We start from the raw sequence: 23,415 nt of genomic DNA on the forward strand, positions 1-23,415 counted from the left end.
AACTGAAGGACCTCAAGAGTGAGAGTGGGGAGACCTACGCTCGCTGCCTCTCTGGCCATACGATCTCATACTAAGACTTTCCCTCCCAGGTTCAGATTCTTCCGCCTCCGAGGATGCTGCCTAGTTAAAGTCTCAGCTCTCCAGCATGTGAAAGGCAAATGGCCTTCTTCAGAGTGCTGAGGAAAGTGCTCAAATGCTTCTCTTTTCACCTGCTTCCTACAGGTCAGGGATGACAGACTAGAAAAAACACGACTGGAGAGTGAGAGGTAAAGGAATAAAGAGACATGGAGGTAAAGGCAAAGGAAGGGGAGGAGGAAAGTGAGAAGGAGGTGGAGAGAGAAGCATGCACAGTGAAGGTTTGTGATGAGGCCGCGGTGGACAGAACGAATAGCTCTCAGGATCAGACCGTGGTCCTCCCCTCCTCCTTCTCACTTCCTCCCAGATTGGCTGCAATATCCACAGTCTTGAAAATTATTTTTTTTTAGAAGTTTTTACTTAATCTAGGGCAGAAAGCAGGGGAATTACATACTTGTGTGCCTTCTGTTTTAATTTTTGCATTTTCAGTTATGAAGTCATCATGTCCTTTAATGAATGGTAACATATAAGGGAAGAATTGTTACCAGCTCCCTCATTTGCTTAACAGTGATGATGTGGAAAAATGACCTTTTAAAAACACTTAAACATTTAACTTTTGATCCCAAGTCTTCTCCCCACAGTTTAATTTGTTAAAACTAAACATATCTTGACATTATAAATTAGGAAAGATGAGAGGGTAGTACACTATAATTAGAAGCCTAGGTTGAGCATTCCACAGAATAGATAACTACAACTATTGTAATGCAGTTTATTGAAAATTTTATTGAGTCTCATTCATGCACAAATAATAGAATCAAACGCATGAATCAAGACTGAATTAGCAAAGTCAAAACTGCAGCAATTTCAGCTTTTCTGTAGACTGAAATCAGCCTTCTTTAATTCATAAACAAGCTCCTTTCAATAGTGGAGATGATAGTATCGTGGGCAGGGTAGCAGGGAGAGAGAAAATCTTTCTGGTCCCTTTCTGGATTCTTGGCTCTTGACTTGGTACCCCTCCTCACTGACACTGAGCATCACCATGCAAGGGGTTCCACTGGTGAAAGTTCACATAAAGGCAATTTTTCTTGTATGTAACTAATGTATCAGGCATAATTCTACAGAATTAATGATGGGAGAGAACAAAATGGCGTTGAGACTAGAACAGTCCCAGAGATAGAGTCATGTTCTGGTGTAGTGCTCAGGAAACTTTGGACCATTGCTATGGTCAACAAACATGGTCAACACTGCTGTACACCTCATTTCATATACATCAAACAGAAAGATGTGGGCTTAGGACTTGTAATGCTTGTCATTGGTTAAACCTCTTCTAGGAACAGGAAGTAACAGAAAATGAGTAACAATGATAAATTTATCAACAAGCTAAATGTCCAAAAATAGAGTAATAGGATGGAATATCATTGACAAGATAATACCTAGTCTTTCAAAAGCTATGGATCACTGTACATATTATTGCAGTAGATTCTTAATGAAATGTAATTTTTAAAAGTAGTAATTTTTACTCATTCTTTTACAAGATCTGAGTCTATAATCATGATATCTATCTATAATTAAGAAAAAGAAGCCGAGTGTGGTGGCGCATGCCTGTAATACTATCAGCTCAGGAGGCTGAGGCAGGAAGGTCATGGGTTCAAAGCCAGGCTCAGCCATGGCGAGGTGCTAAGCAGCTCGTGAGTCCCTGTCTCTAAATAAAAAATACAATATAGGGCTGGGATGTGGCTCAGTGTTTGAGTGTTTGAGTGCCCCTGAGTAGTTCAATCCCTGGAATACCCCTGACCAAAAAAAAAATAAAAAATAAAGAAAAGAAAAAGAGCATATAGGAAAAAATACAATAAGAAACAAAACCAACATGCTAATGTTGTGCCTAGGCAGGGTTAGATTATGAGTGAAATTTTCCTCTTTATTTTCATTTTTTATAATTATATCATAATTGTATTTGTATTACTTTTACATTGATCAATACATCTATATAAAAATTAGTATCACATTTACATATTAATTAAAAGTTTTAGATATTTTCCTCATAGATTGACCCATTTTATTGTTTAATAGCTATATGAGGGTACTGAAAAAATACTGAAAATCAAGTTGTCATAACTATAAATTAGAAACAGTTAAGTTTGGCAAAGTCCACACCATGGTCAGGAGCAGAGCAAATTCTCCGACAGGTGGCTAATATACAACAAAACTCTTCCCCTCTAAATCAAATGGCTATTTCTGGTACAAAAATAATTATATCTGCTAGAGAATTTATTCACAGAAAAAACTCCTGTTATTGCTTTAAAAGTACTGTAACTCCTATTGTTTTTAATCTGTCATATTCATTTCATAATCCACATCTCATCCTGACTTTATGCTCGCGGACCACTCTTCCCTCACTCATGATCCATACCATTTTGATGCTGACTCCCAAGTGCAGTATTGTGCAATGGCTCATGCTGGCCAAGCAGCATGATTCCAAAGACTCCAAGCTTAACCAATATGAGCAGGACCAGGATTGTTAGGTAGAAAGACATTCCTCCACTGAGTTGCTAAGCAAGTACCGCAGAAATCTGATGCTCCCCATGAACCTTCTCACTACCATTTGGAGAGATCCTGAGAATGAAATAAGCCAGGAAGAAGCATAGCTGAGATATAGTGACATGATTCCTAGTCATATTGCCTCAAAGCTGGGTCCAGCAATTCCTGAGACTTGATACCTACACCACCAATTTTCATTTATGCCAAAGGATTCTGTTATCTCCTTTTAGCTATTTTGAGCCAATTTTCAGTTTCTTCCAACCAAAAGATCACTGATATTTCTGCAACTGCCCAGCAAGGATTCTCAAATATAACTTCATATATAGTTTCAGAAGTATGAAAATATACTTTTATCATGTAATAAATATCATCTGTGATTTTATCACTGCTGTGATCTATGCCATCCCCTGTTGTCCAAAATCAGAGCAAACTCTGAATTAAACAGTTATAACTACTTGATTTTCTCAAGTAAATATTATTTTGGCAAATCAACAAGTGACTTTATATGTGCTTAACCACATTTCACACTCTTGATTATCTAAGGTGTTTAAAAATAGATTTTGATAAAAATATCATAATCAATAAAGAAGAAAAGGAAGTTGCTTAATTAGCCATCGTATTCACTTTGGATTCAGAATTTTCAATGAACATTAAACATGAAAAAAATCATTAGTGGTAATTACATATAATAATTTAGATCAGTGATTCTCAAACTTTTATATGCAGTAGAATCACCTGGAATGCTTGTTAAAAGACCCATTGCTGGTCACAGTCCTGTTTAGGTTCAGGGAGTCTTAGTGGAGCCTTAGACTTTGCATTTCTAATAAATTCCCAGATGATGCTGATTTGTCCCATGATGACAGTTTAAGAGCCACTTCAATTTAAAAGAATGTTATGCATTTTGGTGTAATTTTATATTCATCTGGTGATCTGATTTAAAGCATAGGTCCATGTTTTCTGAGATACAGGCATAATTTAGATCTGAAAATTCTGGACATAAACATAATGAGGCGCTTCAAGGTGATGGGAAATAATGAGTTAAAGTAATCTGGGTAAACATTGATTAAATAATTCATTATGGAAACAAATCAACCTTAATTTTGAGTACATGACAACCAGTCAGGCATTCTGCTACATCAAGCAAAAGTCAGACATCAACGTTGCCCTGCTGCAAAGTTCACCAGGCCAAACTAACCAAACATACCACAAATGCCCAGTGCCTTGTTACCTGTGCCTAATGCAAAGGCAATGATTTCTATGTCTGCCAACGGGAAACAGACCTCTCAAAAAGCAATGAACAGTTTGGGTACACATCATTAATTAGCAAGAAGTCATTAAATTGAGTATAATTCAAAGAATCTAGTGATCTCTGGGTATCACATCTTATTACTTTGTCATATATATATTTCATATATATATATATATTTTTTTTTTTTTTGCAGTGCTAAAGATTAACTCACAGGTGCTATACCACTGATCTACACCCCTAACCCCCACATCACCATTTTTTTCAAAGACAGGGTTTTGCTAAGTTGCTCAGGTTAGTCTCAAACTTGCAATTTTGTGCCTCAGCCTCCTGAGTATTTAGGATTATATGTGTGTGCCAATGTGCCTCGATAATTTGTCATAATTATCAATCTTCTTTGATTAAGATAATCTTGGACTATAAGACCAATTAGGGTATGAACTGAGATCTACAATGCCAAATGTTGATAGACCTCTATCCTTCCTAGACTTGCTGAAATTGGTTTTGTCTATTAACAAACTGCTGCAGTGCCCCTTATCTTCCCATTTAACATTTAACCACTGATGAAGAACCTTCTATATTCTAACAATTAAAATTAGATTATGAGAGAAACCTTATTATAAGACACATGCAAAATGTCCTCTTTAGATATCAATTTTAATATAATCCATTTCAGCACACTACATCAAAAGAAAAATGTATACTTTAAAGGTACAAATGTGCCAATGTTAGCTTTGATGCTGGTAAATCACATTTGCAATAGAGATATTTATTTCTATACAGTGAGGAGTGTGATAACATATGTATACAGCTAGAGAAATTTTACAGACCATCTGTCCAAATCTCTCCTTATACAAATAGAGGGAAATGAGCTCAGGAAAGGACAGTTTCCTGCTGGAGGAGTTTATTTGGCTATGAAAACAGTTGCTAGTCATGAAATTCCTCATTTTCCCAATGGAAACCTTTGCAGCACATCTGTAGATGACACAGAGTAGGGTAGAAAGCACATGAGTTGTTGGGCAAGGATCCAGAAAGACCCCAAGAGCATGGAGTAAGGGATTAAAGTGGAATCCATCTGACCAGATACAACTCAGCTGAAGTCTACACACCCTTCTGCACTAGAGGGGAGTGTGCAGAACTGTGTAAGAACAAGGTGGGGAAAGGTGGCATTTGCACATGCTAATGAGAGTGCTAGGGTTGTGGATATAAGTAGGCAGCCTCAGCACAAGTGAAGTGTGACCACACACTTGATGACCACACACTTGACCCCCTTTAAGTGCTGTACATGTGCAGAGGGATGTGATTTTGCTCTGCTGTTCACTGTTCAGGTCGGAAATTGACCAGATGCCACAGTCACAAGGCTATGGAGAAACACAATCAATCAGGAGGGTTAAGGGATTTGAACCACATCATACAAAGCAACAGAAGAAACTGGTGATTTAGCCCAGTAGAGACAAGTTTTAGAGAGAATGGGAAAATTGTGCCCAGATGAGACAGGTCATCAGGGAATAAGGCACTAAATTGTTCTATGCAGCTTCAGGGGACAGAGCCAGCACTAGTGAGTGGAACTCCTGGGAGACACACTTGAGAGAAGCAATTCTAAAAGATGAGAGCCCTTCAAAGATGGATGACAGCTAAATAAAATTTTAGCTAACATTTTATTGAGACCTCATCTTGTGCCAACTTCTACACTGAGGATTTTTAAAATCATTACCTCATTACAGCCTGCTAACAATCCTGTGTTAGGTATATTACTATTTGCATTTAAATACAGCAACTACACCTTGGAGAGCTTGAGCAACTTTTCCAAGGACATATTAGCTGCTTAGTGAAGTGGCCTGGATTCCAACTCAGGCTATCTGCTAACCTCTCCACCTCTTCACTACATGTGCTATGGGCTACTTTGGGAAGTAAGCAGTTTCTAGTCACCAGGGGTTGTCCCAATGTAGGCAGGCAGGGAATTGCAGGAAGAGCTGGGGATGAAGTCTTCAGTAAGATCTTCTTTAGGAAACATGTTATTCTCCAGAAAGGTCAACACAGGTGAACTTCTAAGGTACCCAGGGGAAAATAGGCAATAGGCAGTGCATCCAGAGCCATCTCAAGGGTGAACTCCTGGATTTCATTCAGTGGTCATGTGTAATGACAAGGTTTTACTGGTCTCTGGAATTTATAATGACCCTACAGAGGAACAACCTGCCCAAAAATACCATCTCTCTCTCCTAGGGCATTGCCTGTACTCTCACTGCCTGTCATTTCCCAAAAAAGTCTCCAAATTCTCCTATTGACAAGCTAATAAGTAAATGAAAACTTAACAAAAAAGTGAGGTGGTAGCCCTACTTCATGAAAGTTTTATCACTTTCAGAAGTTCATATATGCAGCCAAATTATCACAGGACTTATTTTTGAAAAGTGAGAGTTATAAAATATGTAATCAAAATGGATGAAGTATATTAAGTGGTGTTTGGTACACATATAATAAAAAATTCATCCTCACAGGGATATGGTACTTCTATTCAGACGAGTTTGAATGGTTTCTTATTTATCATATTCTTAGGATCAACCAAAACACAGTTGTCAATCCTTAAATAAAACCAAATATGATGTACTACAAATCAAATTTAAAAAACTAAGGATTAAAACTTAGTTAAAAAACGAAGGCTGTTAATATTAGGCTTTTTTTTTTTTTTTTTTTTTTTTTTAAGTTCTTATCTCGGGTACCAAAAAAGAATTTAAAAGGCATCCTATAGTTAACTCTACCAAAAAGTCATTAATGGCATTGCACAGCAATGCTGATTTTAAAATAAGATATGCTAATTTATGTACTGATAGTAGAGTAAATGAAAACTGGAAATGGTGCAAAAGAGGTGAGTCTGTCCTGGGCTTTGCAATTTTTGGTTTATCAGTGTTAATAATAAAGTATAATTTTAAAATAAGTGATTCCTTCAGCAGATAGTACAGAATTCCCTGCAACTGAAGAATGGAAAATGGATTAGTTCTACAACTATATCTCGGCTTATCATCACGTCAGCAGGCCCCCTCTTCTTGTTTTAAACCTTGGTATTCTTATGCAGCACTCACTGCCTGGGAAGTTTAAACAAATGCTAGATTTCAATTCCGTGAGCTCTGTACAATAGAAATTGAAGGTGAAATTGTAACTCCCTGTCTTTGCCCTTCAGGAGCCTACATTATTGTCAGGGATAACAGGGCACTTGCTTTCTTTTAGAACATAACTCCCAGAGATAAAGGAAATAGTGAATTCACAAAATCCCATTTTGGGAGATTTTACTATACAGTTATACAGTGTTCCTTCCCTGGTCTCAGTTGTTGCCTGCCCCAAGACGCTCATACACTCCTGCAAAATTGCTTCATATTCCTCAAGAAAGATTAATATATATTTCTAATATAAATTTAGTACCAGTGCTGAGATACACACACTCACTGGCAAAATTTACATCACCCTGACCTGAGATAGGTAAGGGCTTCCCAAGTCCTTCTCTGATTCAATTTCTTAGCATTCTCAGAGATTCCATGATGTTGCCTGAGTGAACGTTCACAGAATACAGGAGAGGGAGGGGACTCTGAGAAGTTTTTGTAAACAGATGTAGATTCAGTTAGACTGTAATGATGACATGGTTATTTTCATATCATTGATACTGATACCACTTCTATCTAGGTATCCATTCTCTGTATGGTTCCTAATACAGGTACAAGTAATGCTTCAAAAGAAAAAGTGGGCCCCTTAGTAAGTGGTTGGTTTGGGGACAAGTATGACAATACCTAGGTTTGTAATTGATTCATCTCAGCTAGTTAAACGCAGAGAGCAGTTGGCAGCAGGGACACAAATAGCTGCAGAGATGTTAAGAGAGACCACTGACTGCTGAAAGAGCATAGCATTGCTTTAAGGACTCCCTGAAGCTCAGCCCCCAGTAAGCAAAGAGATATTGACAGGGGCAGAGGAACAGCAGCACTGACAGCCTGAGAAACAGTTAGAGAAAACAAATCAGCTACTTGGAGTAAAGGTTTGGGGACCAAATCTGAGTAGAGGAGGTACAGTGGCAAACAGCAACAAGCTCTTTGGACAGCCTCAAGGGAGATGCTGTGTGAAGGGCAGAGAACCACTCTCCAGGACCTTCAAGCAATGTCAAAGATGAAAGGCCCTAATATAGATACAGCAGTATTTTGGTCAACTAAAACCTGGCCTCCTGGAAACCCCAGCTTCTGAAATAACAGCAGACCCAGCTACAACACAGGTCCCTTTTTCTGCCTTCTTCCTACAACTTCACTTTAGTAGGATGGTGGTAGGGGTAGGGGTAGCAGTCCCTGAGGACAAATAAATCAGGTCTGGGGCCTGAAACTCCAAAAGATTAACATGCAGTAATCACTTCATTCATTCATTGTGTTCAAGTCATGACATGGAAAGAAAGAAAAACTCAAATGGATCAAAAGGCCCATGCCACACTGAAGTTCTGCTACCCCAGCTCAGAAGTAACAAGAGATGGAAAATCAGTAAAAAGAAACAGCAAGGGAGAAGAGACCCAACTCCCTTCCCCCATGAACACACACCCTGACATGAAGAAGCAAAGAAGCCAGTGAGCAAGTGAAATCCCTGGGCCAGGGAAGAAAAAGAGTCCAGAAATCTACAAACAAAATGTCACTCAATTCTCACAGTCTGCATTCACCTGGCCATTTATTTTTGATATACTGATGCTTTGCCAACTGGGGCCTTGTTGGAAGGAGCTGCCCTTTCCAGGGTCACCAGCTCCTAGAGATAGTGATCAATCCACTCCTGAGGGCCCCTTTCAAATGAAAGCCAATGAATCAAGAACCCATGTCCCTAACCACCTCCCTGTGGGGCTCTCAAAAGAGGGACCAAGATCTGCCTGCTCCAATCATCCCAAGGCCAGGTATCACATAACTGGGACCACAGAGACACTGCCTCCTATGCCCCAGAGACTGCTGAGATTTTTCCAACTGCCAATCCTAAAACCTCTAACTCTGCCTCTGCTCCTCTCCATATAGACTACATTGAAGGCTCTTGCCTACCATTTCCCCGTCCTTCTGCAACTGAACTGATTCTGGAGCTTCACCATGTGCACTGCCCCTTAGAATCCATGAGTGCAACATTCAACAGAAGTCATCTCCTGATCTGTTGGTCTTACATATGCAGATAATAATGAAACCTGTATTTTAAAATATAGTCTCCAAGCCATCTAAAAACTCACTAAGGAGCTCTGTATTCTTATACTTCCAAACACTCTGTGGGTGTATACGTGCATTCATGCGTTCATATGTTTTTATGTTTGTGTGTGTGTGTAAATAATGAAGGAGAATATAAAGGTACAGGGATGAGGAGAGAGAATAAGAACAAAAATAACAATTTATTTAGTTCTCAGAAAATGGTCATTTTGTACCAGGAAAAGATAAAGGAATTAATCTTTTTAAGTACACCAAACTTTAATCTGTTAATTACACATTTACTCTAGATTACCCTTATAAAAAATATTTTCTGAAAAACTCCTTTCTTGTAATTGTAAGCTACTTTGCAAGTTTAAGATTCATATAAGATTATAGATAGCATCTTTTAATATTTTTTTCCAAAAATGTATACCTGTGAATTTCCCAAATTTATATCTGTCCAGCATCAAAAGGTTTTAATATATTTAATTCATATCACTATGATATGCCATATATCATTATTAAATCTATTATAATAACTCAGTGATAATGAACATGGTTTAGATTCTCTGTGGTGATCCATGAAGTTCTCATGCCCTGGTAATGAGCCCCTTGGCATCAGTTTTTAGATAATGAGGATGAAGTAAGATCATAAATAGGGTCTGCTCTCAAAAATTTACACTCATTTCAGGAAATATCTAGATACTTTTTTGGGGAAAAGGAGGAAACCTATTTGTTTTCTTACATGTATCTCTCATAAACTAAGGCTGCAGAGACATCTTTGGTTATTTGGATTTCTGAGGAACCCATCATATTCTCTATGCCTGCAGTTGCTTCTCATTTTAATCTGGAACTGCCTACAGAGTTACCTCCCATGAGTTACTGCACTGTATGGGAACAGTCTCCTCTAAATGAATTCATGATCATGTGAATATTTTATGAGATTACCAAAACCAATTTGACTTTGGCCTTCGGCACCTAAAAAAGCAAAAACCAACCTCATAGGAAAAAGAAAAAAGGCAGTTTTCACGTTTCTAGGAAGGGTATTATGGACATGATTACAAATAAGAAGAAAAGACTGCCTTAAGAGAAGAGATTCAAATTTTCCAAACTGCTCATGTTCTTTCTAACAGTCTGCAAAGTATTTCTTCCTCACGTTGTTAGGTTGAGGTGCTGTTCTTTCAAAATAAACACAGGTACATATTACCAGCTGTGTCCTCATTCAAAGCACAATGGAGCATGCTTTCTAGAAGAGCCCCCTCCACTGTATGAGCTGGGTGATCACTGAACTCCAAAAGAGAGGTCACTATGGACTGTGACTAACAGGTTCCAATTAGAAAAGGAGAATGCACTGAGCAAGCTGAGGATACCTACATTTAATAAGTTAAATTCACCAAATAAAAACAAAGATGTATTTTAGATAGTTCTGAAACAGAACTAATTACCAAAACTAATACTGTAGAGATCCAACATCACAACACTTCGTGTTTATAATCTGTCCTCCTACATCCAAATCTTAAAATCCCTGGTCCATTATAGTACTTTGGTCACCTGCCTTGGTTATAAAGTAGGACTGTATATTTCCCCACTCCCTAAGCAGTGAGACCCCAGGGTTGGAGCTGATTTGAATGCTAATCAGTCACCTGGCCCTCAGAAAGCTGCTATTACAATCAGACTCACTGGATTTCTATAGTGTTGCATAGTTTTAAAGCAACTGTCACAGAGCCTACACGTAAAGCTGGAACTTTATAACAAGGCATTTTTCTGGTCCTCATTCTCCATATACTGTACTTTTCCCCTGCAAGGATGGGTAACATTTCCTTCGTAAACTATAAGGCATTAATAGGATGCTGCAGTTCTGTACCTGGGACTACTCATTAATCATACTGTTTTTTGAATCATAGCTCCTGTAATATTTCTTCATTGTACTTAGGTAAGTTACTTAGAAGCATCGTGTCTGGAACAATCCAGACATCCACTGGACAGGAGGAACCAAGATTTGGGGGGATCGTTTTCCAATTAAACTCATGACACACTGGGCTTCATCAGACTTGTAGAGTAAGAATTAAAATGCCTAATTGGCTGTAACTAAGCAAACTGAGGCCTTTTGATTAATCATGCAGCCAGCTTTCAGTTTCTGACATCAAAATTTATACCCTCCATGAACAAAACAAGGCCACGGCTACATCACATTAAACCAACACACAATTAACAACACTTTGTTCTAATTATCTCTGGGCACAATTAATGTTGGCCCCACGGTTCATTTTTCTTCTTTGATAGCTCTTAGAATATTTATGGAGATTAGTCCTAGATGCATTGGCCTTCTTTAAGATCTGCGGTTTTCTTACAAGTTCCCACACAAATCTGAGCCTGGCACAGAAACATATTTATGCAGATTAGTTCTTGACATATTGGCTTTTCCTAATATCTGAAGTATTTCTAACAAGCTTTCTCCAAACCTGGCCCCAGGAAGGCAATGTGGCCATAGATCCCCTAACACCTTAGCCTGCCTCACACTGAGAATTTTTTTTCTTTCTCTCAGCAGTTGGTCGTAACTGATAAAAGGTCATGTCTTGATTGAACAAGCTTCCAGGAGTTGGAAGGCCAAGAGGGCTGCTATAAAACAGCAATGTCAATGCTAACAAAACCCAAGGTAGGAGGACTTTTCACCTGCTTGTCATTAGGAAACCTAAATAGCAGACAAGTCAGCTCCCTCACATCAATAGCCAGAAAAAAGCAAAAGAAATGAGCACCAATCAAAGGCTTTTGGTGATTGGTAAAACTTCAATTTATAGGATGCATCTATCTTTTTATATGCCAAAGTCATTCCTCCCAAAGTTGGTGGTGCAGGAGCTTTAAATCCATAAACATTTTCTCCATGATTCTCTATTTGCACCACCACTTGGTATGTTTCTTTGGGCATGTTCTTTCATGCTCTAAAGAAGAGCTTATGCACCATGAAGAGCTGCAGCTTGAGGGTACTATGGAGATTCCAGGGACTGTTAGTTAAACAGATTAGAGGTTGATTAGACAACTCCATGATTTTAAAAATAAGCACTCTTAGCTCTGATAAGTATGTAATGGATAGATGGATACCTCCATGCAGATGAACATGCAGGACAAGTGACATCTCAGTCTTACCTCTGGCCATAGGTAATCCCATTGGTCCATAACCATCCTGCTGCTTACCTGGAGCTGCTTCAGGAAGTTTTCTTTTTTGTTTGCTTTTATTGCAGAGGAAATTCCCTCTACCCTTCCCCTTACTGATTTCCTAAGAAACTGGCATGATATCTTGAAGACTCACAGTTCAAATGTCACCTTCTTATCTCCTTGCTTTCTCCAAAATAATTCAGTTTAGTACTTCTACCCCCGTGCAAACACTGAACTTTGCAAATACATTTTCTATTCTTTAATTTTAATGTGCATTACTTTTATTATTTTAATTGGTACATTTTGTTTTCCTTCAAACCATGTGTTTTAAGGGCAGATAATATGCTCTGTGGACCACTATAATTGCAGCAGCCAGCAGGAGCCCAGGCCTACAAATGCCAAGAAGGGAGCAAGGAATGTTGAAGACTGGGTACAGCAAGAGAGGAATGTAGAAAAAAATGAAAGAATATATACTACAGGACAAAGGAGACAATATCTAGGCAGGAACATATGTTTCAGGGTACTATTAAGGGAATTCTGGCATTTAAATTACTAAAACATATGAGCTTCACCAAATCATTGATGGATTGAGATGTTTCAGCCTCTGAGGTCAAGAATGGCAGATGACTAAAATCAGGCCATGAGATGCCTCTCTGACTTGTAGGAGCTTTGATGAAACTAGGAGGAAAGTGAAATGACCTTTTCCCTGGGGCTGCTGATTCATTGCCAACTTAGACATCACATGGAGAAACTTGCCTGAGGAATGACTTGGGCTCAGAAGCACACAGCTGAGTGATGCAAAGCCTCCATACATGTGTTATCGTACTTTCATCATTGATCACTGGAGTTTCTAATTACATAACTGCTTTTCCTTTGCTCATCAGTTTGAGCAGCACTTTATGACTTGCAATTGTAAAGTGATTACAAATAGAGTACCTTGAGACAAGAGCAGAATTGCTGCACTGACAAGTTTTCCAAGAATGTAATCTTGAATGGTTTCAGCAGCCCATGGACCTTTCTGTGTTTCATCCCGTGCTGAGTGGATTAGGCAGCTCCTTAAAGGTGTGGGTTGGGTGCTTTTCCCTAACCTGATGCCTCTCATCAGCATCATTTCTGGAATTCTTGATTTTGGAGAACATTGATTCCTCAGTAGATAATCGACTACTGCATGACTGTTTGAAAAAAGAATGTTTTAAAATATTTAAAATATTTTTATAAAATATATGTGTATACAGACCTATTCCCCAAGGATGCTTACCTCATAATAATAATAATATAATAATATAATGATATAATGTTGTGACCATATAGTAATACAATGTTCTTATATGGTATTGTAATGACACTATAATGGTTGAAAATTTGTCAATAACCCATGCAGCAACAGAAGGGGATTAAATAAGTGGTACCCAGCATTGATGGATACATTTCTACATAGCCATTACATCATGCTTTTGAGGAATACTGAATAACATGGGAAATGATTTGTATATTACATGAAAAGACAAAGCTATGAAACTGCATGTGATGATATTTTATGACTTCTTAATTTGCTTAAGTAAAACAAAAACTGGAGACATGCTGAAATGTCAATAGCTGACCATTTCTAATCAGTGCATATTTATCCCTTAATATTCAATGGGGGTTGATTCCAGGACTACCTGGAAATACCAAAGTCCAGGGGTGCTCAAGGTCCTCATATAAAATGGTACAGTATTTGTATAGAACCTATGTGTATTGTCCTGTATACTTTAAATCATCACTAGATTACTTATAATACCTAAAACAATGTAAGTGCTATGTAATTGTTATTATAAATATTTTTCTGGGATAACAACAAGAAAAAAAAGTCTTTACATGGTTCAGAATGGGTGGAATATTTTTTTCAGTATTCAGTTCTCAGTTGGTAAATCCATGATGTATAACCATTGGATATGGATAGCTGAATATAATTTTAAAATTTATTTCCTATATTTTCCAATTTGGCATAAAAGACTATTTAGTAGTTTTACAAATCATAAAATTGTTAGTAAAGTCATATATTGACATACACTATGGATTTATGCCCCACTCCCCACTTTCAAGCCCTTTGCCAAGAAGAAGTTTTTATCTCTAATCCTATCTTAATGTTGTTGCTAGGTGACCCACCGTAGGAAGCAAATTAATCAGGAGAAAGATATGTGCCAGATACCTTAAGAAGGGATGTCTGGAGTTACCTGTCAGCAAACTGTCATAGAACCTAAAGATTAGAAGCAAACAATCATAGATTTCTATTGAGACTACCACTGGCAGGCTGCTTTATAACTTTGTAATTGCTTTTTACATTGTCTTAGGAAAGCAGAAGATAAAAGTGAGAGGAAGAACAGGTAAGAACTTAAAGCCAATCAAGAATGCTAAGAAATTAGATTTTTCTTCTCACTAGCAAGAAGCCAAAGCTACACTTCAGTATGTCCATGGACATGTCCAGAAGCCATCAAAGGGTAGATAAGAAAACATTTCAAAGCATTTCTGATTACCAGTTTTACCAGGCTTAAAAGTATCCTGGTATTGTGCACATGGGGGAAGGGCTTGTGAATCTAAGTTAAAACATTAAGGGAGGGTCATACTGAAGCCCAGGGACAGAGAAAGGTAGATTAAAAGGTGGTTAAGACCCATGAAAGCTTGTTGGGTTTGGAACCAAATGGACCTAAGGTGTTTCAATGCCTTGAAACATCACTCTATAAGCTTGCAATGGTTAGCTATGGTTTGTCCCCCAGAAGTTCATGTGCTGGAAGACTGGTTCCACTCTAGTGATTCTGATGTAGTAGAATCTTTAAGAGGTGATGTCTAGGGGAAAGGCATTAGCTCATTGGGGCTGCACCCTCATGGACTGATTAATGCTAGACTCCCAGGAGCCTGGCCCCTTTCTGATCTCCTGCCTCCTGTTTTGGTGTGATCCTTTCTGCCCTTGGCTAATTTCCTTTTGGTTTCTCCACCATGTTGTGACACAGCCAGGGGGGACCCTCACCAGAATGCTGGCATCATACTGTTTCAACCTACCAGCCCTGAGATTCTGAGCTAAATAAGCTTCTTTATTTTAAAGAAGCCACAAGTATGTTATTGCAACACAAAAGGAAGTAAAACAAAGCTGTATTGTGCTTCTCACTCCTGGCTGTATATCTGAATCACTGCCAGGGTTTTAACTGAATATGTATGTTTAGTTTCCCATCATTGGCTTAAAATGCTGGAATTTTCTGAGTTGTATTTTAGGTGTCTGAATTTTTAAAAGCTCTGTTTTTCTGGCCTGCTTGAAGATCTCAACCCTACTCTTATACTTCTTTGTATCATCCCTCTGGTCCTTTCCACTGGCATCACTCCCATCAGCAATGCTAACATGTCCTGATATCAATTTTCTAAAGAGCTCACCTTGTACCCCCTTCTCTTTCAGGTTTTGACTCTCCACATCCACCACACTTCAGAGGAAAATCTCTCAAGAGAACCATCCATACCTGCTTGTCTCCACATTTTTTTCCTTCCTAGGCACTTTAATAAAAACTACAATTGTGAAGATCACAGATTTTTATTAAGACCCAAAGCTAAGGTGAATTCTGTGCTTCATCTGACTTATTCTCTTAAGGTTGTCCTTGAAATTTTTTTCTTTTTAGGCTTTCCTGACAGCTCACTTTCTCTTTTCCTCCTCCCTCACCAGCTACATCCTTCCCAGGCTCATTTTCTGACTCGTTAGTTCGGCAAGACCTCTATTAGTGGATGTACCCCAGGGCTCTGCCCTCTGCCCTCTTCTTGTCCACAGTTTACACTTACTTCTGGTGTGACCTTATTTGGTCCCACCATGTGGAATGTCATCTATATGCTGATGACTCTCAAATCCATATCTCTAGCCCCTGACCTCCACCTTGTATGTCTACCAGCCTATTGAGCACCAATGCTTAAATGTTTAATAGGCATCTCATGGATAAAATAAACTGATGATTATAAATGCAGTTCTGTAAGTCACCTGTCCTTCAAGACTTGACTCTTCTCAGTGAATTTGTTACAACCTCATTCTTAGTTGCTAAGGCCAAAAACTAAAAGTCACTTTTGATTTTTCACTTTCCCTTATATTCTACCAACCAATCTATCAGTAATTCCTATAGGTTTTCCTTCTAAAATACATTCTTATTTAACCATTTATTGCCAGCTTAGCATGGTGGAGTCATACAATTGAAGATTAGATTTTTATTCTCTCACATACTATGTTACCATGGGGAGATAGCCAACATTTCTGGGGCTCAATTCCCTCATTTGTAAAATGAGGACAATAGTATCTTACAACTTCCCCACTTCACAGGATTGCTATTAAGATTGAAACAATATATATAGTACGACAACTAGTATACTAACTAGAACAGTGCTTGGGACATAGTAAGCCCATATAAGGGTCTGTCAACATGGTCATTATTATTCTCCACTAGTTCTCTTGTCTAATGACATTATGAACATATTATTATTATTCTCCATGGCTCCAGGCACCCACTCTGACCCAGTGTAATAAAAGCTTCCATATGAAGCCTTAAAAATAAATTCCCTCCTGCCTGGGCTCCAACTCTACTCCTGTCCTAGGATTGCCCCACAAAGCAGCATGTATGTTCTTTATAAAGTATAAGCCACCCCATGTGACTTTCCAGGTCAAACATCTCTATGGCTTCCCTTTGAACTCATGACTATTTTCAGTCCCTTTTTGTGGCCATGGCCTATGGAGTCCTACATGATCATGACCCTTGATCTACCTCTCTAAACTCATGTTCTTCCCAAGCTCTAATCTTCCATCCTGACATCCCAGGACACAGTTCTTATTTATGTTCCTAACTTGCCAGGCTTTCTACCATCTCTGAATTGACTTCTCACACCAGCCACTGCATCTTCCTAGGATGCTGGTCTTCAAGATCTTCACTTAGCTGTCTCCTTTTTATTATTTATATTATCTCAAGTGGCCTGATGTACAAAAGGCTTCTTAGGTAGGCAAATGCCCTCTCGCTTCCATCTTGTACTCTTTCTGCCACTATATCACCTAATTTTTCTCATTTAGAAGCATTTATCTCTTAATTTACTTATTCACCATTTTTTTAAATATGTGCTTCCTGTCTTTGGGGTGGGGACCATGAAAACTGACATGACAAATGTGTCTAGACAGTGTTTGGCCCATAGAGAGGTATATATCTATTGACTCTGAGTTCTGTATATAATTTTGAAGTGCACTGAAGTTCAATTATTTTAAAATTATCTAAATTTAAATAGGAAATACTGATTAAAAATGCTTATGCCTAGCACTTTCATTGTCATTCTTTCATCAAAAGGTTTCTTGAGCATAAAAAGCTGTTTATTTACCTTAACATAATAATTAGCATATTTTTCTGCAAAAAATAATCATTCCGTAAGAGGGCAAAGTTCTTCTGACCTTGAGGGTTGAAGTACTTACAGGGAGACTCAGAAATTTCAGGTGACCTCAGGTCTGTTCTTCCCTTGCTGGCACCTGGGAATCAGAGATCTACAGAAGTTGCAAGTAAGCAAAGGGAAGGCCTTGCTTGATTTTGGGTCAGGTGTAAAGTTGGTCTCTAAGCGGGGAGAAAGGGCTGTTGGGGTCTTTGGGAGAAGGCTCTGGAGACAAGCAAATCATGTTTATCCAGGAACATGCCAGGAGCAAATACAGGGCCTGAGGTGAATGCTCAGAAGGAGAGAACAGGGAAATCTCCAGATGAGGCCAGATGATCCTGGAGGGCACTTCTGGAAGGATCTCTCGAATCAATGGAATAGAGTAGGGTGTGAGAGGGGAACAATTCTTTCCAGAAGAGAACTATGACTATAGTGCTGTAGAAAATGATGAGCCTTTTGATAAGTCAAGAAGCAGTCCTCTAATGGAAGCCATGAAAACCTGAACTTTCATGAAAGATAGAAGATATGACATCTGGGCATTGAAAAGGTAAAGGGAAGGAGTGAGTGACTTTTGGATCACCAACATGGCTCTGCGGCAGATATAAAATTCGACAAATGATTTTTCCATCAGACATCAGGAACCTAAACAAAAACAGAATTTAGGTCCAAGGGAAGCAGCGTCTGGGACTCTGAGGAAAAATGGGTCCACTCTTCTTCCCCATGACAAATAAATACAGCTAAAAGTGAGACAATTGCTAAAAGAAGAAATAAAGTGTGTGTGTGTGTGTGTGGTGTGTGTGTGTGTGTTGTGTGTGTGTGTGTATTATTTTGACTTCAGAACCTGGAGTTCTCTTTAGGAAGGTAAACACCTGATTTACTAAAATACCTTGATGAGTCTTGGAATGGCATGGAATGGACTCAGGAAGTGAAATGCTGAGTGAGACCTAAAGAGATCTGCATAGCAAACAATGGGTAGGTTGGCTGCGGGGCAGGGAGCTAGTGGGAAAGCCCTGGCCAAGTCCTATGGCCAAGGTCTGGGAACTGAGGAGAAAGGGGCCACTGAGGAATGTCCTGCAGCCAGAGGATAGAGTGGAAATGGAGCTACCTAACAATGTGCTGCCACAGCCCATATCCTCTCTGGGGCTGGATTTTGGAAAACTCCACCAAAGGCTATGTTGTTTCACAGGGTGTTGGTGCTGACAGGAGAAGACGAGCGATTATGATAGAATGTGAGTAGGAAATAACCACAAGAAAGACCAATCCTGCAGTGGGGGTATTGAGGTACCTGGGCAATATTTACTTAATTTTCAAAGTCAGGACATTCTCAGATACAATCTAGGATATTGTTAACTATTCTTTAAAATGTTTAAAGATCATGTTTAATATTTTGGTATTATTATCATATAACTCAAGAGCACAATATTAGAAAGCAGATTCTGTACCATCCTTTTCCACATCTCTTGGGACCTGTTTGGGGAGCAAGAATGAAAGAAGACTGGTTCCCATCACCCTGAAAAATCATTCTTTCCTGCTTCCTACAATAGCAGCAGCCAAGAGATTAGGATATATGTATTTTTTTTCAAAGATACATGGGTACAAAATATTCCTTGTTTTTCTAAAATCTTGCTTTACAATATCAAATCTTGCCAAAGCAATTTTGATGCATTATGGTTAATTTCCCTGCAATCTTTCGGAGGAACATTTTGTTGAAGTGTGTGAATCCACATGGGGGTCTGTGACCAGCTCTAATCACAGTCTGTCAAAATGAGCTCTCTATTTTCCCACAACAATTTTTAACCTATGCAGACTATCTTATACTCTGAGCATATGTAGCAAATTCTTTAAAAGTATAATTAAATAGCATATGAAATTCCTATGAATATTGGATCACATAAATGAAAAGATTTTATGCAATAAAAGATGAGAGATTCCTCAAGTATAATATAGTGAGATACGAGGGCAAAAACAGTTAATATTGAACAAAGAATCTTAGGAAACAAGTATTGGTAGTTGACTAGAGAAAATTAATTTAGGAAATAAAATAATTCATAAACTAAAATAAGGGTCTGAATGGCACTTAAATATATCACATATCGTACCCAACTAATGCTGAACGAAGGCGTTGTTGCTAAAAGTGTAAAGATCTCTGATGAAGAAAAAAAATATGGTTTCTTTTTCCCTCTCAAGTTTATGAAACATTTGTTGCCAAAGATATTTTTTAAGTACCTCTTAGCTTGATTAAACAAAATGTCCTTCACAAAGTTGTCTCTGACAAAGAGAAGAACTGAGAACAATGTTCACTGTAATCACAAATAAAAACTAACAAATGGAACACATCATATTAACTCACTGCTGTTGTTAAATCCAGTTAATTCAGACTGAAGATAGCTGTAAGTTTTCTTACAAAACTAACAATTTAAGCACATGTCATATCAACTCACTGCTGTTGTTAGGAATCCAGTTTTTTCAGACTGAAGATAGTTGTACGTTTTCTTACAACTCTCAAACAGAAACTTCAGTTCCCATGAGAGGGCCTTCCTACCTTTAACACTACCTTGAAAAATGACAGAAGTATGAGACCCTGTGGGGAGACAGGTGATTCCTGGTCCTTCGTGCCTGGGAGCTGATGGAGTTTCCCTCAGTTGATTTCTCTTCTGCCCTGTGTCTGATATCAGTTGCTCACCTATCTGCTTTCACTCATGCTGGTGTGCAGTAGCTATTTTTTTTTCATTCATAGTTCTTGTATTAAACATTATGTATAGATAGATAGGAAAAAAATGACTTAGGAGAGGTAGCAGCCCTGACATAGATCAATCAAGAGACCAAGCTAAGAAAAATCATTGTATAACTAAGTTATTTAATCCTTGTTACTTCTCTGCAAGTTTGAATTGCTATTATTATCCCCATTTTTGCAATTGAGATAACACAGAGAGAGTATGTAAACTTGAAGGTTTTTTGTTTTTGTTGGTTTTTTTTTTTTTTTTTTTTTTTTTTTTGGTGGGGATTGAACCCAGGGCCTCGTGATTGCAAGGCAAGCACTGTACCAACTGAGCTATATCCCCAGTTTGAAGGTTTTAAAAGCAAAAAAGTAGTAGAACAAGTATTCAAACAAAACCATGTTCATCTTGCATCAAAGTTCATTATCTTAACCTTTGCTGTACATTTGCTAAAGCAATTAGAATAAAAAGGACATGCTCACTAGTAACAATGTGGTGGGTTAGAGGGCCAGATCTCAGAAACCAAGTGTAGAAAAACTAGCCCTCTCTTCTTGTTCTGTTTCTTCACATTATTATGGAAGTTTCCAGTATTCTGTAGACCTTATGATAAAATCAATTTTAGATGATGATGGGTGAAAGCCCCTCAGAATATATGGAAGAGAGGTAATTAAACTCATTAGAAAAAAGGCAACTTCATTGAGTTTTTCAGCACATGTAATCTCAATCAAGAACTTATAACTGGAATGTTCTTTGATGACTGAAAATTCAGGAATTAACTCTTGAAGTGATATCAAATGCTACTAAGTAATAAACCAGCATTTTTCAAACAGTATTTTAGAGGACTGCAGTGCTCCAAAAATCTCCTTAAAGACCCTTTAACCTACCTTCAACTCTACTTTTTATATGCTGCACAAATTAAACTTCTTCACATGATTTATTTGGAAAAATACTTTTAACTTTTTAAAATTTATATAATATGTTTATATACACATTGTATATATAATACATTTACAAATGTATGCATATATACACACATACATATGTATACTTTTTTTACAATCATCTTTACATACTCTATCTTGCTTGTTTATTCACTCACTCCTTCATTTCATTGGGTATAAGGAAAATGATGTGAATCTTCTCCCAGCCTCATGTATTAAAGAGCTGGTAAGTTTAGGAATTGATCTAGTTTGAGGTCTGAAATGAATTTAACATGAATTATTGTTCTACCTACTCTTCCTAAGGCAATATAATCATAACCCCTGTGTGAAGACCCTTTCAGTGCTGCACATCTTAATTTTTTTTCATCATTGACAAAAGAATCTCAGTGGTAGACACTCAGTTATATTAGTCTGGGAGAACTGAGGAAAGAAGATTTATACTCAGTTAAAATCAGTGCCAATAAAAGCAGAACACTTATTCTTCTTTAAACATGTAGGAATGTTTTCATTTCTTACCTCTAAGGCTTTCAATCTTTCTAACAGCAATTTGGTCTTTTCTTTTCCCTCATCTGTACTGCTGCTTTCGCTCCTTGAATCCTCATCTACCACCATGTGAAGATCATCCAAGGTTTCCTTGTGTTTTCTCTCTTCCTCTGATGGTTTTTCCTGCAGCAAGAAAGAATTATTATTTTCAATAATCTCCACTTGGAAAATAAGCAGTGGAAAACAAAGCTGAAAAGTTTGGAATCCCTCAATTGCTTTGGTATTCTTTCTGGAGTCTGGGTAGGGATGTTGCTAAACAAACTCTTGAGTGGTGCTTATAAACAGGAGTGGATGTTTCTACTAACTCTGTCAAGACAAAACCACTGGGTCATCACCTCTGGAGGCAGAAGTCTCTGCCCAGTTGGAGAAGTGACAGAGCCAGCAAAGCCTGAGGTAGTGTAATGCAGTTAATCCATTTTTATCTGCACAATGGAATTCAGCTGTTCTTTAAACCAGGAAAAATACATCGACCTTGATGCCTTGATATGTGAAAAGCTTAGCTCCTTAAAAATAGGGTATTTAAAGTCACTGGACTTGCAGCCATCTTATTAAGGGAAAAGGAAACTATCATAAAATATTGAAACAGTGAGTTCAGGATTCTAAGATAAAGCCCATTAGTCCCTTCAGCCTACTAATGATACAGCTTAGAAGGACCCCTTAGTCCCTTTTCTAACACTTTGGGATTTGTAGCATAGCCTTGAGGAAGACATAAAATGTTGTTAACTGGTCGTGCCTCCCTGTGGGAAGCTCCTCACCCAACCTGGTCTCTGATAGCTTTTTCAAAGTTCAGAAGTGTTAATTTAAGACTCATGAGTGGCTCTTGTTTTCAAGGAAAAAAGAAATGTCAAGAGAACATCATAGGAACAAAATCTGATCCACTGTGTGCATATATCAAGGCCCTTGCTCCACACAAATAAGTGAAATCATTTCATCACATTATTTATTTCTAAACACATACTGCAGAAATCTATGCTGTAATATAGCTGGTTGCCAACCATCTAGATTGCATTGGATTATCAGTAGTGAGAGACTTGTTTATATTTAGTATCAAACTAAGATCATTTGTAATACTAAGTAAAGAAAGATATGATTCTTACCAGTAAGATCTACATGCCATCTACTTAGAAAGAAACAGCTAACAGGGGAAGAAACAGGTTTTCAAACTGTGTTCATGGAGGTACTTTGGAGGTTCCAAAAATATTTTAAATTATTTTTTAAAATAAATTATGAATTTTGTATATGTGTATATGTGCATATGTATGTGGTTGCATGTGTATATAATTCATGTCTGTGCATACATACATGTATGCATTTGTGAATGTATGTATACACACACACATACACACACAAAACAATGCAGACCACAAAACGAATAAGTTGATTCATGTGCATGTGTTTTGGGTAGATTTTATAATATAATTTCTCCTGTCATCTCTGTATATAAGTAAATACACAGTTAAGGAGGTGAAAGTATTTTATAAAATCTGGCCTCTGTGTCTATCCACAAACACATGATGTGCAGTCATGTTTACCTTCATAGCATGTGTGAATCTACTCAGGTAAGTGCCAGGAAGATTTATGGTGTGCACACACAGAGCAGGAAACAAATCTAGGTCATA

At 38.0% G+C, this 23,415-nt stretch overlaps 1 protein-coding gene across 12 annotated transcripts in view; it reads right to left on the reverse strand.

The window, feature by feature from the left end:
• The window catches only part of NCKAP5 (NCK associated protein 5), a 1,127,143-nt gene that overhangs the window by 302,140 nt on the left and 801,588 nt on the right, over window positions 1-23,415 (reverse strand). For all 12 annotated transcript variants that reach the window (XM_079135590.1, XM_079135586.1, XM_079135591.1 and 9 more), the window contains one exon: window positions 21,770-21,919. In XM_079135590.1, coding sequence (XP_078991716.1) covers window positions 21,770-21,919 — 150 coding nt within the window. The remainder of the gene's footprint in view (window positions 1-21,769; window positions 21,920-23,415) is intronic.

Source organism: Sciurus vulgaris (genome assembly GCF_902686455.1).
Source record: "Sciurus vulgaris genome assembly, chromosome: 3".
Classification (NCBI taxonomy): Eukaryota; Metazoa; Chordata; class Mammalia; order Rodentia; family Sciuridae; genus Sciurus; species Sciurus vulgaris.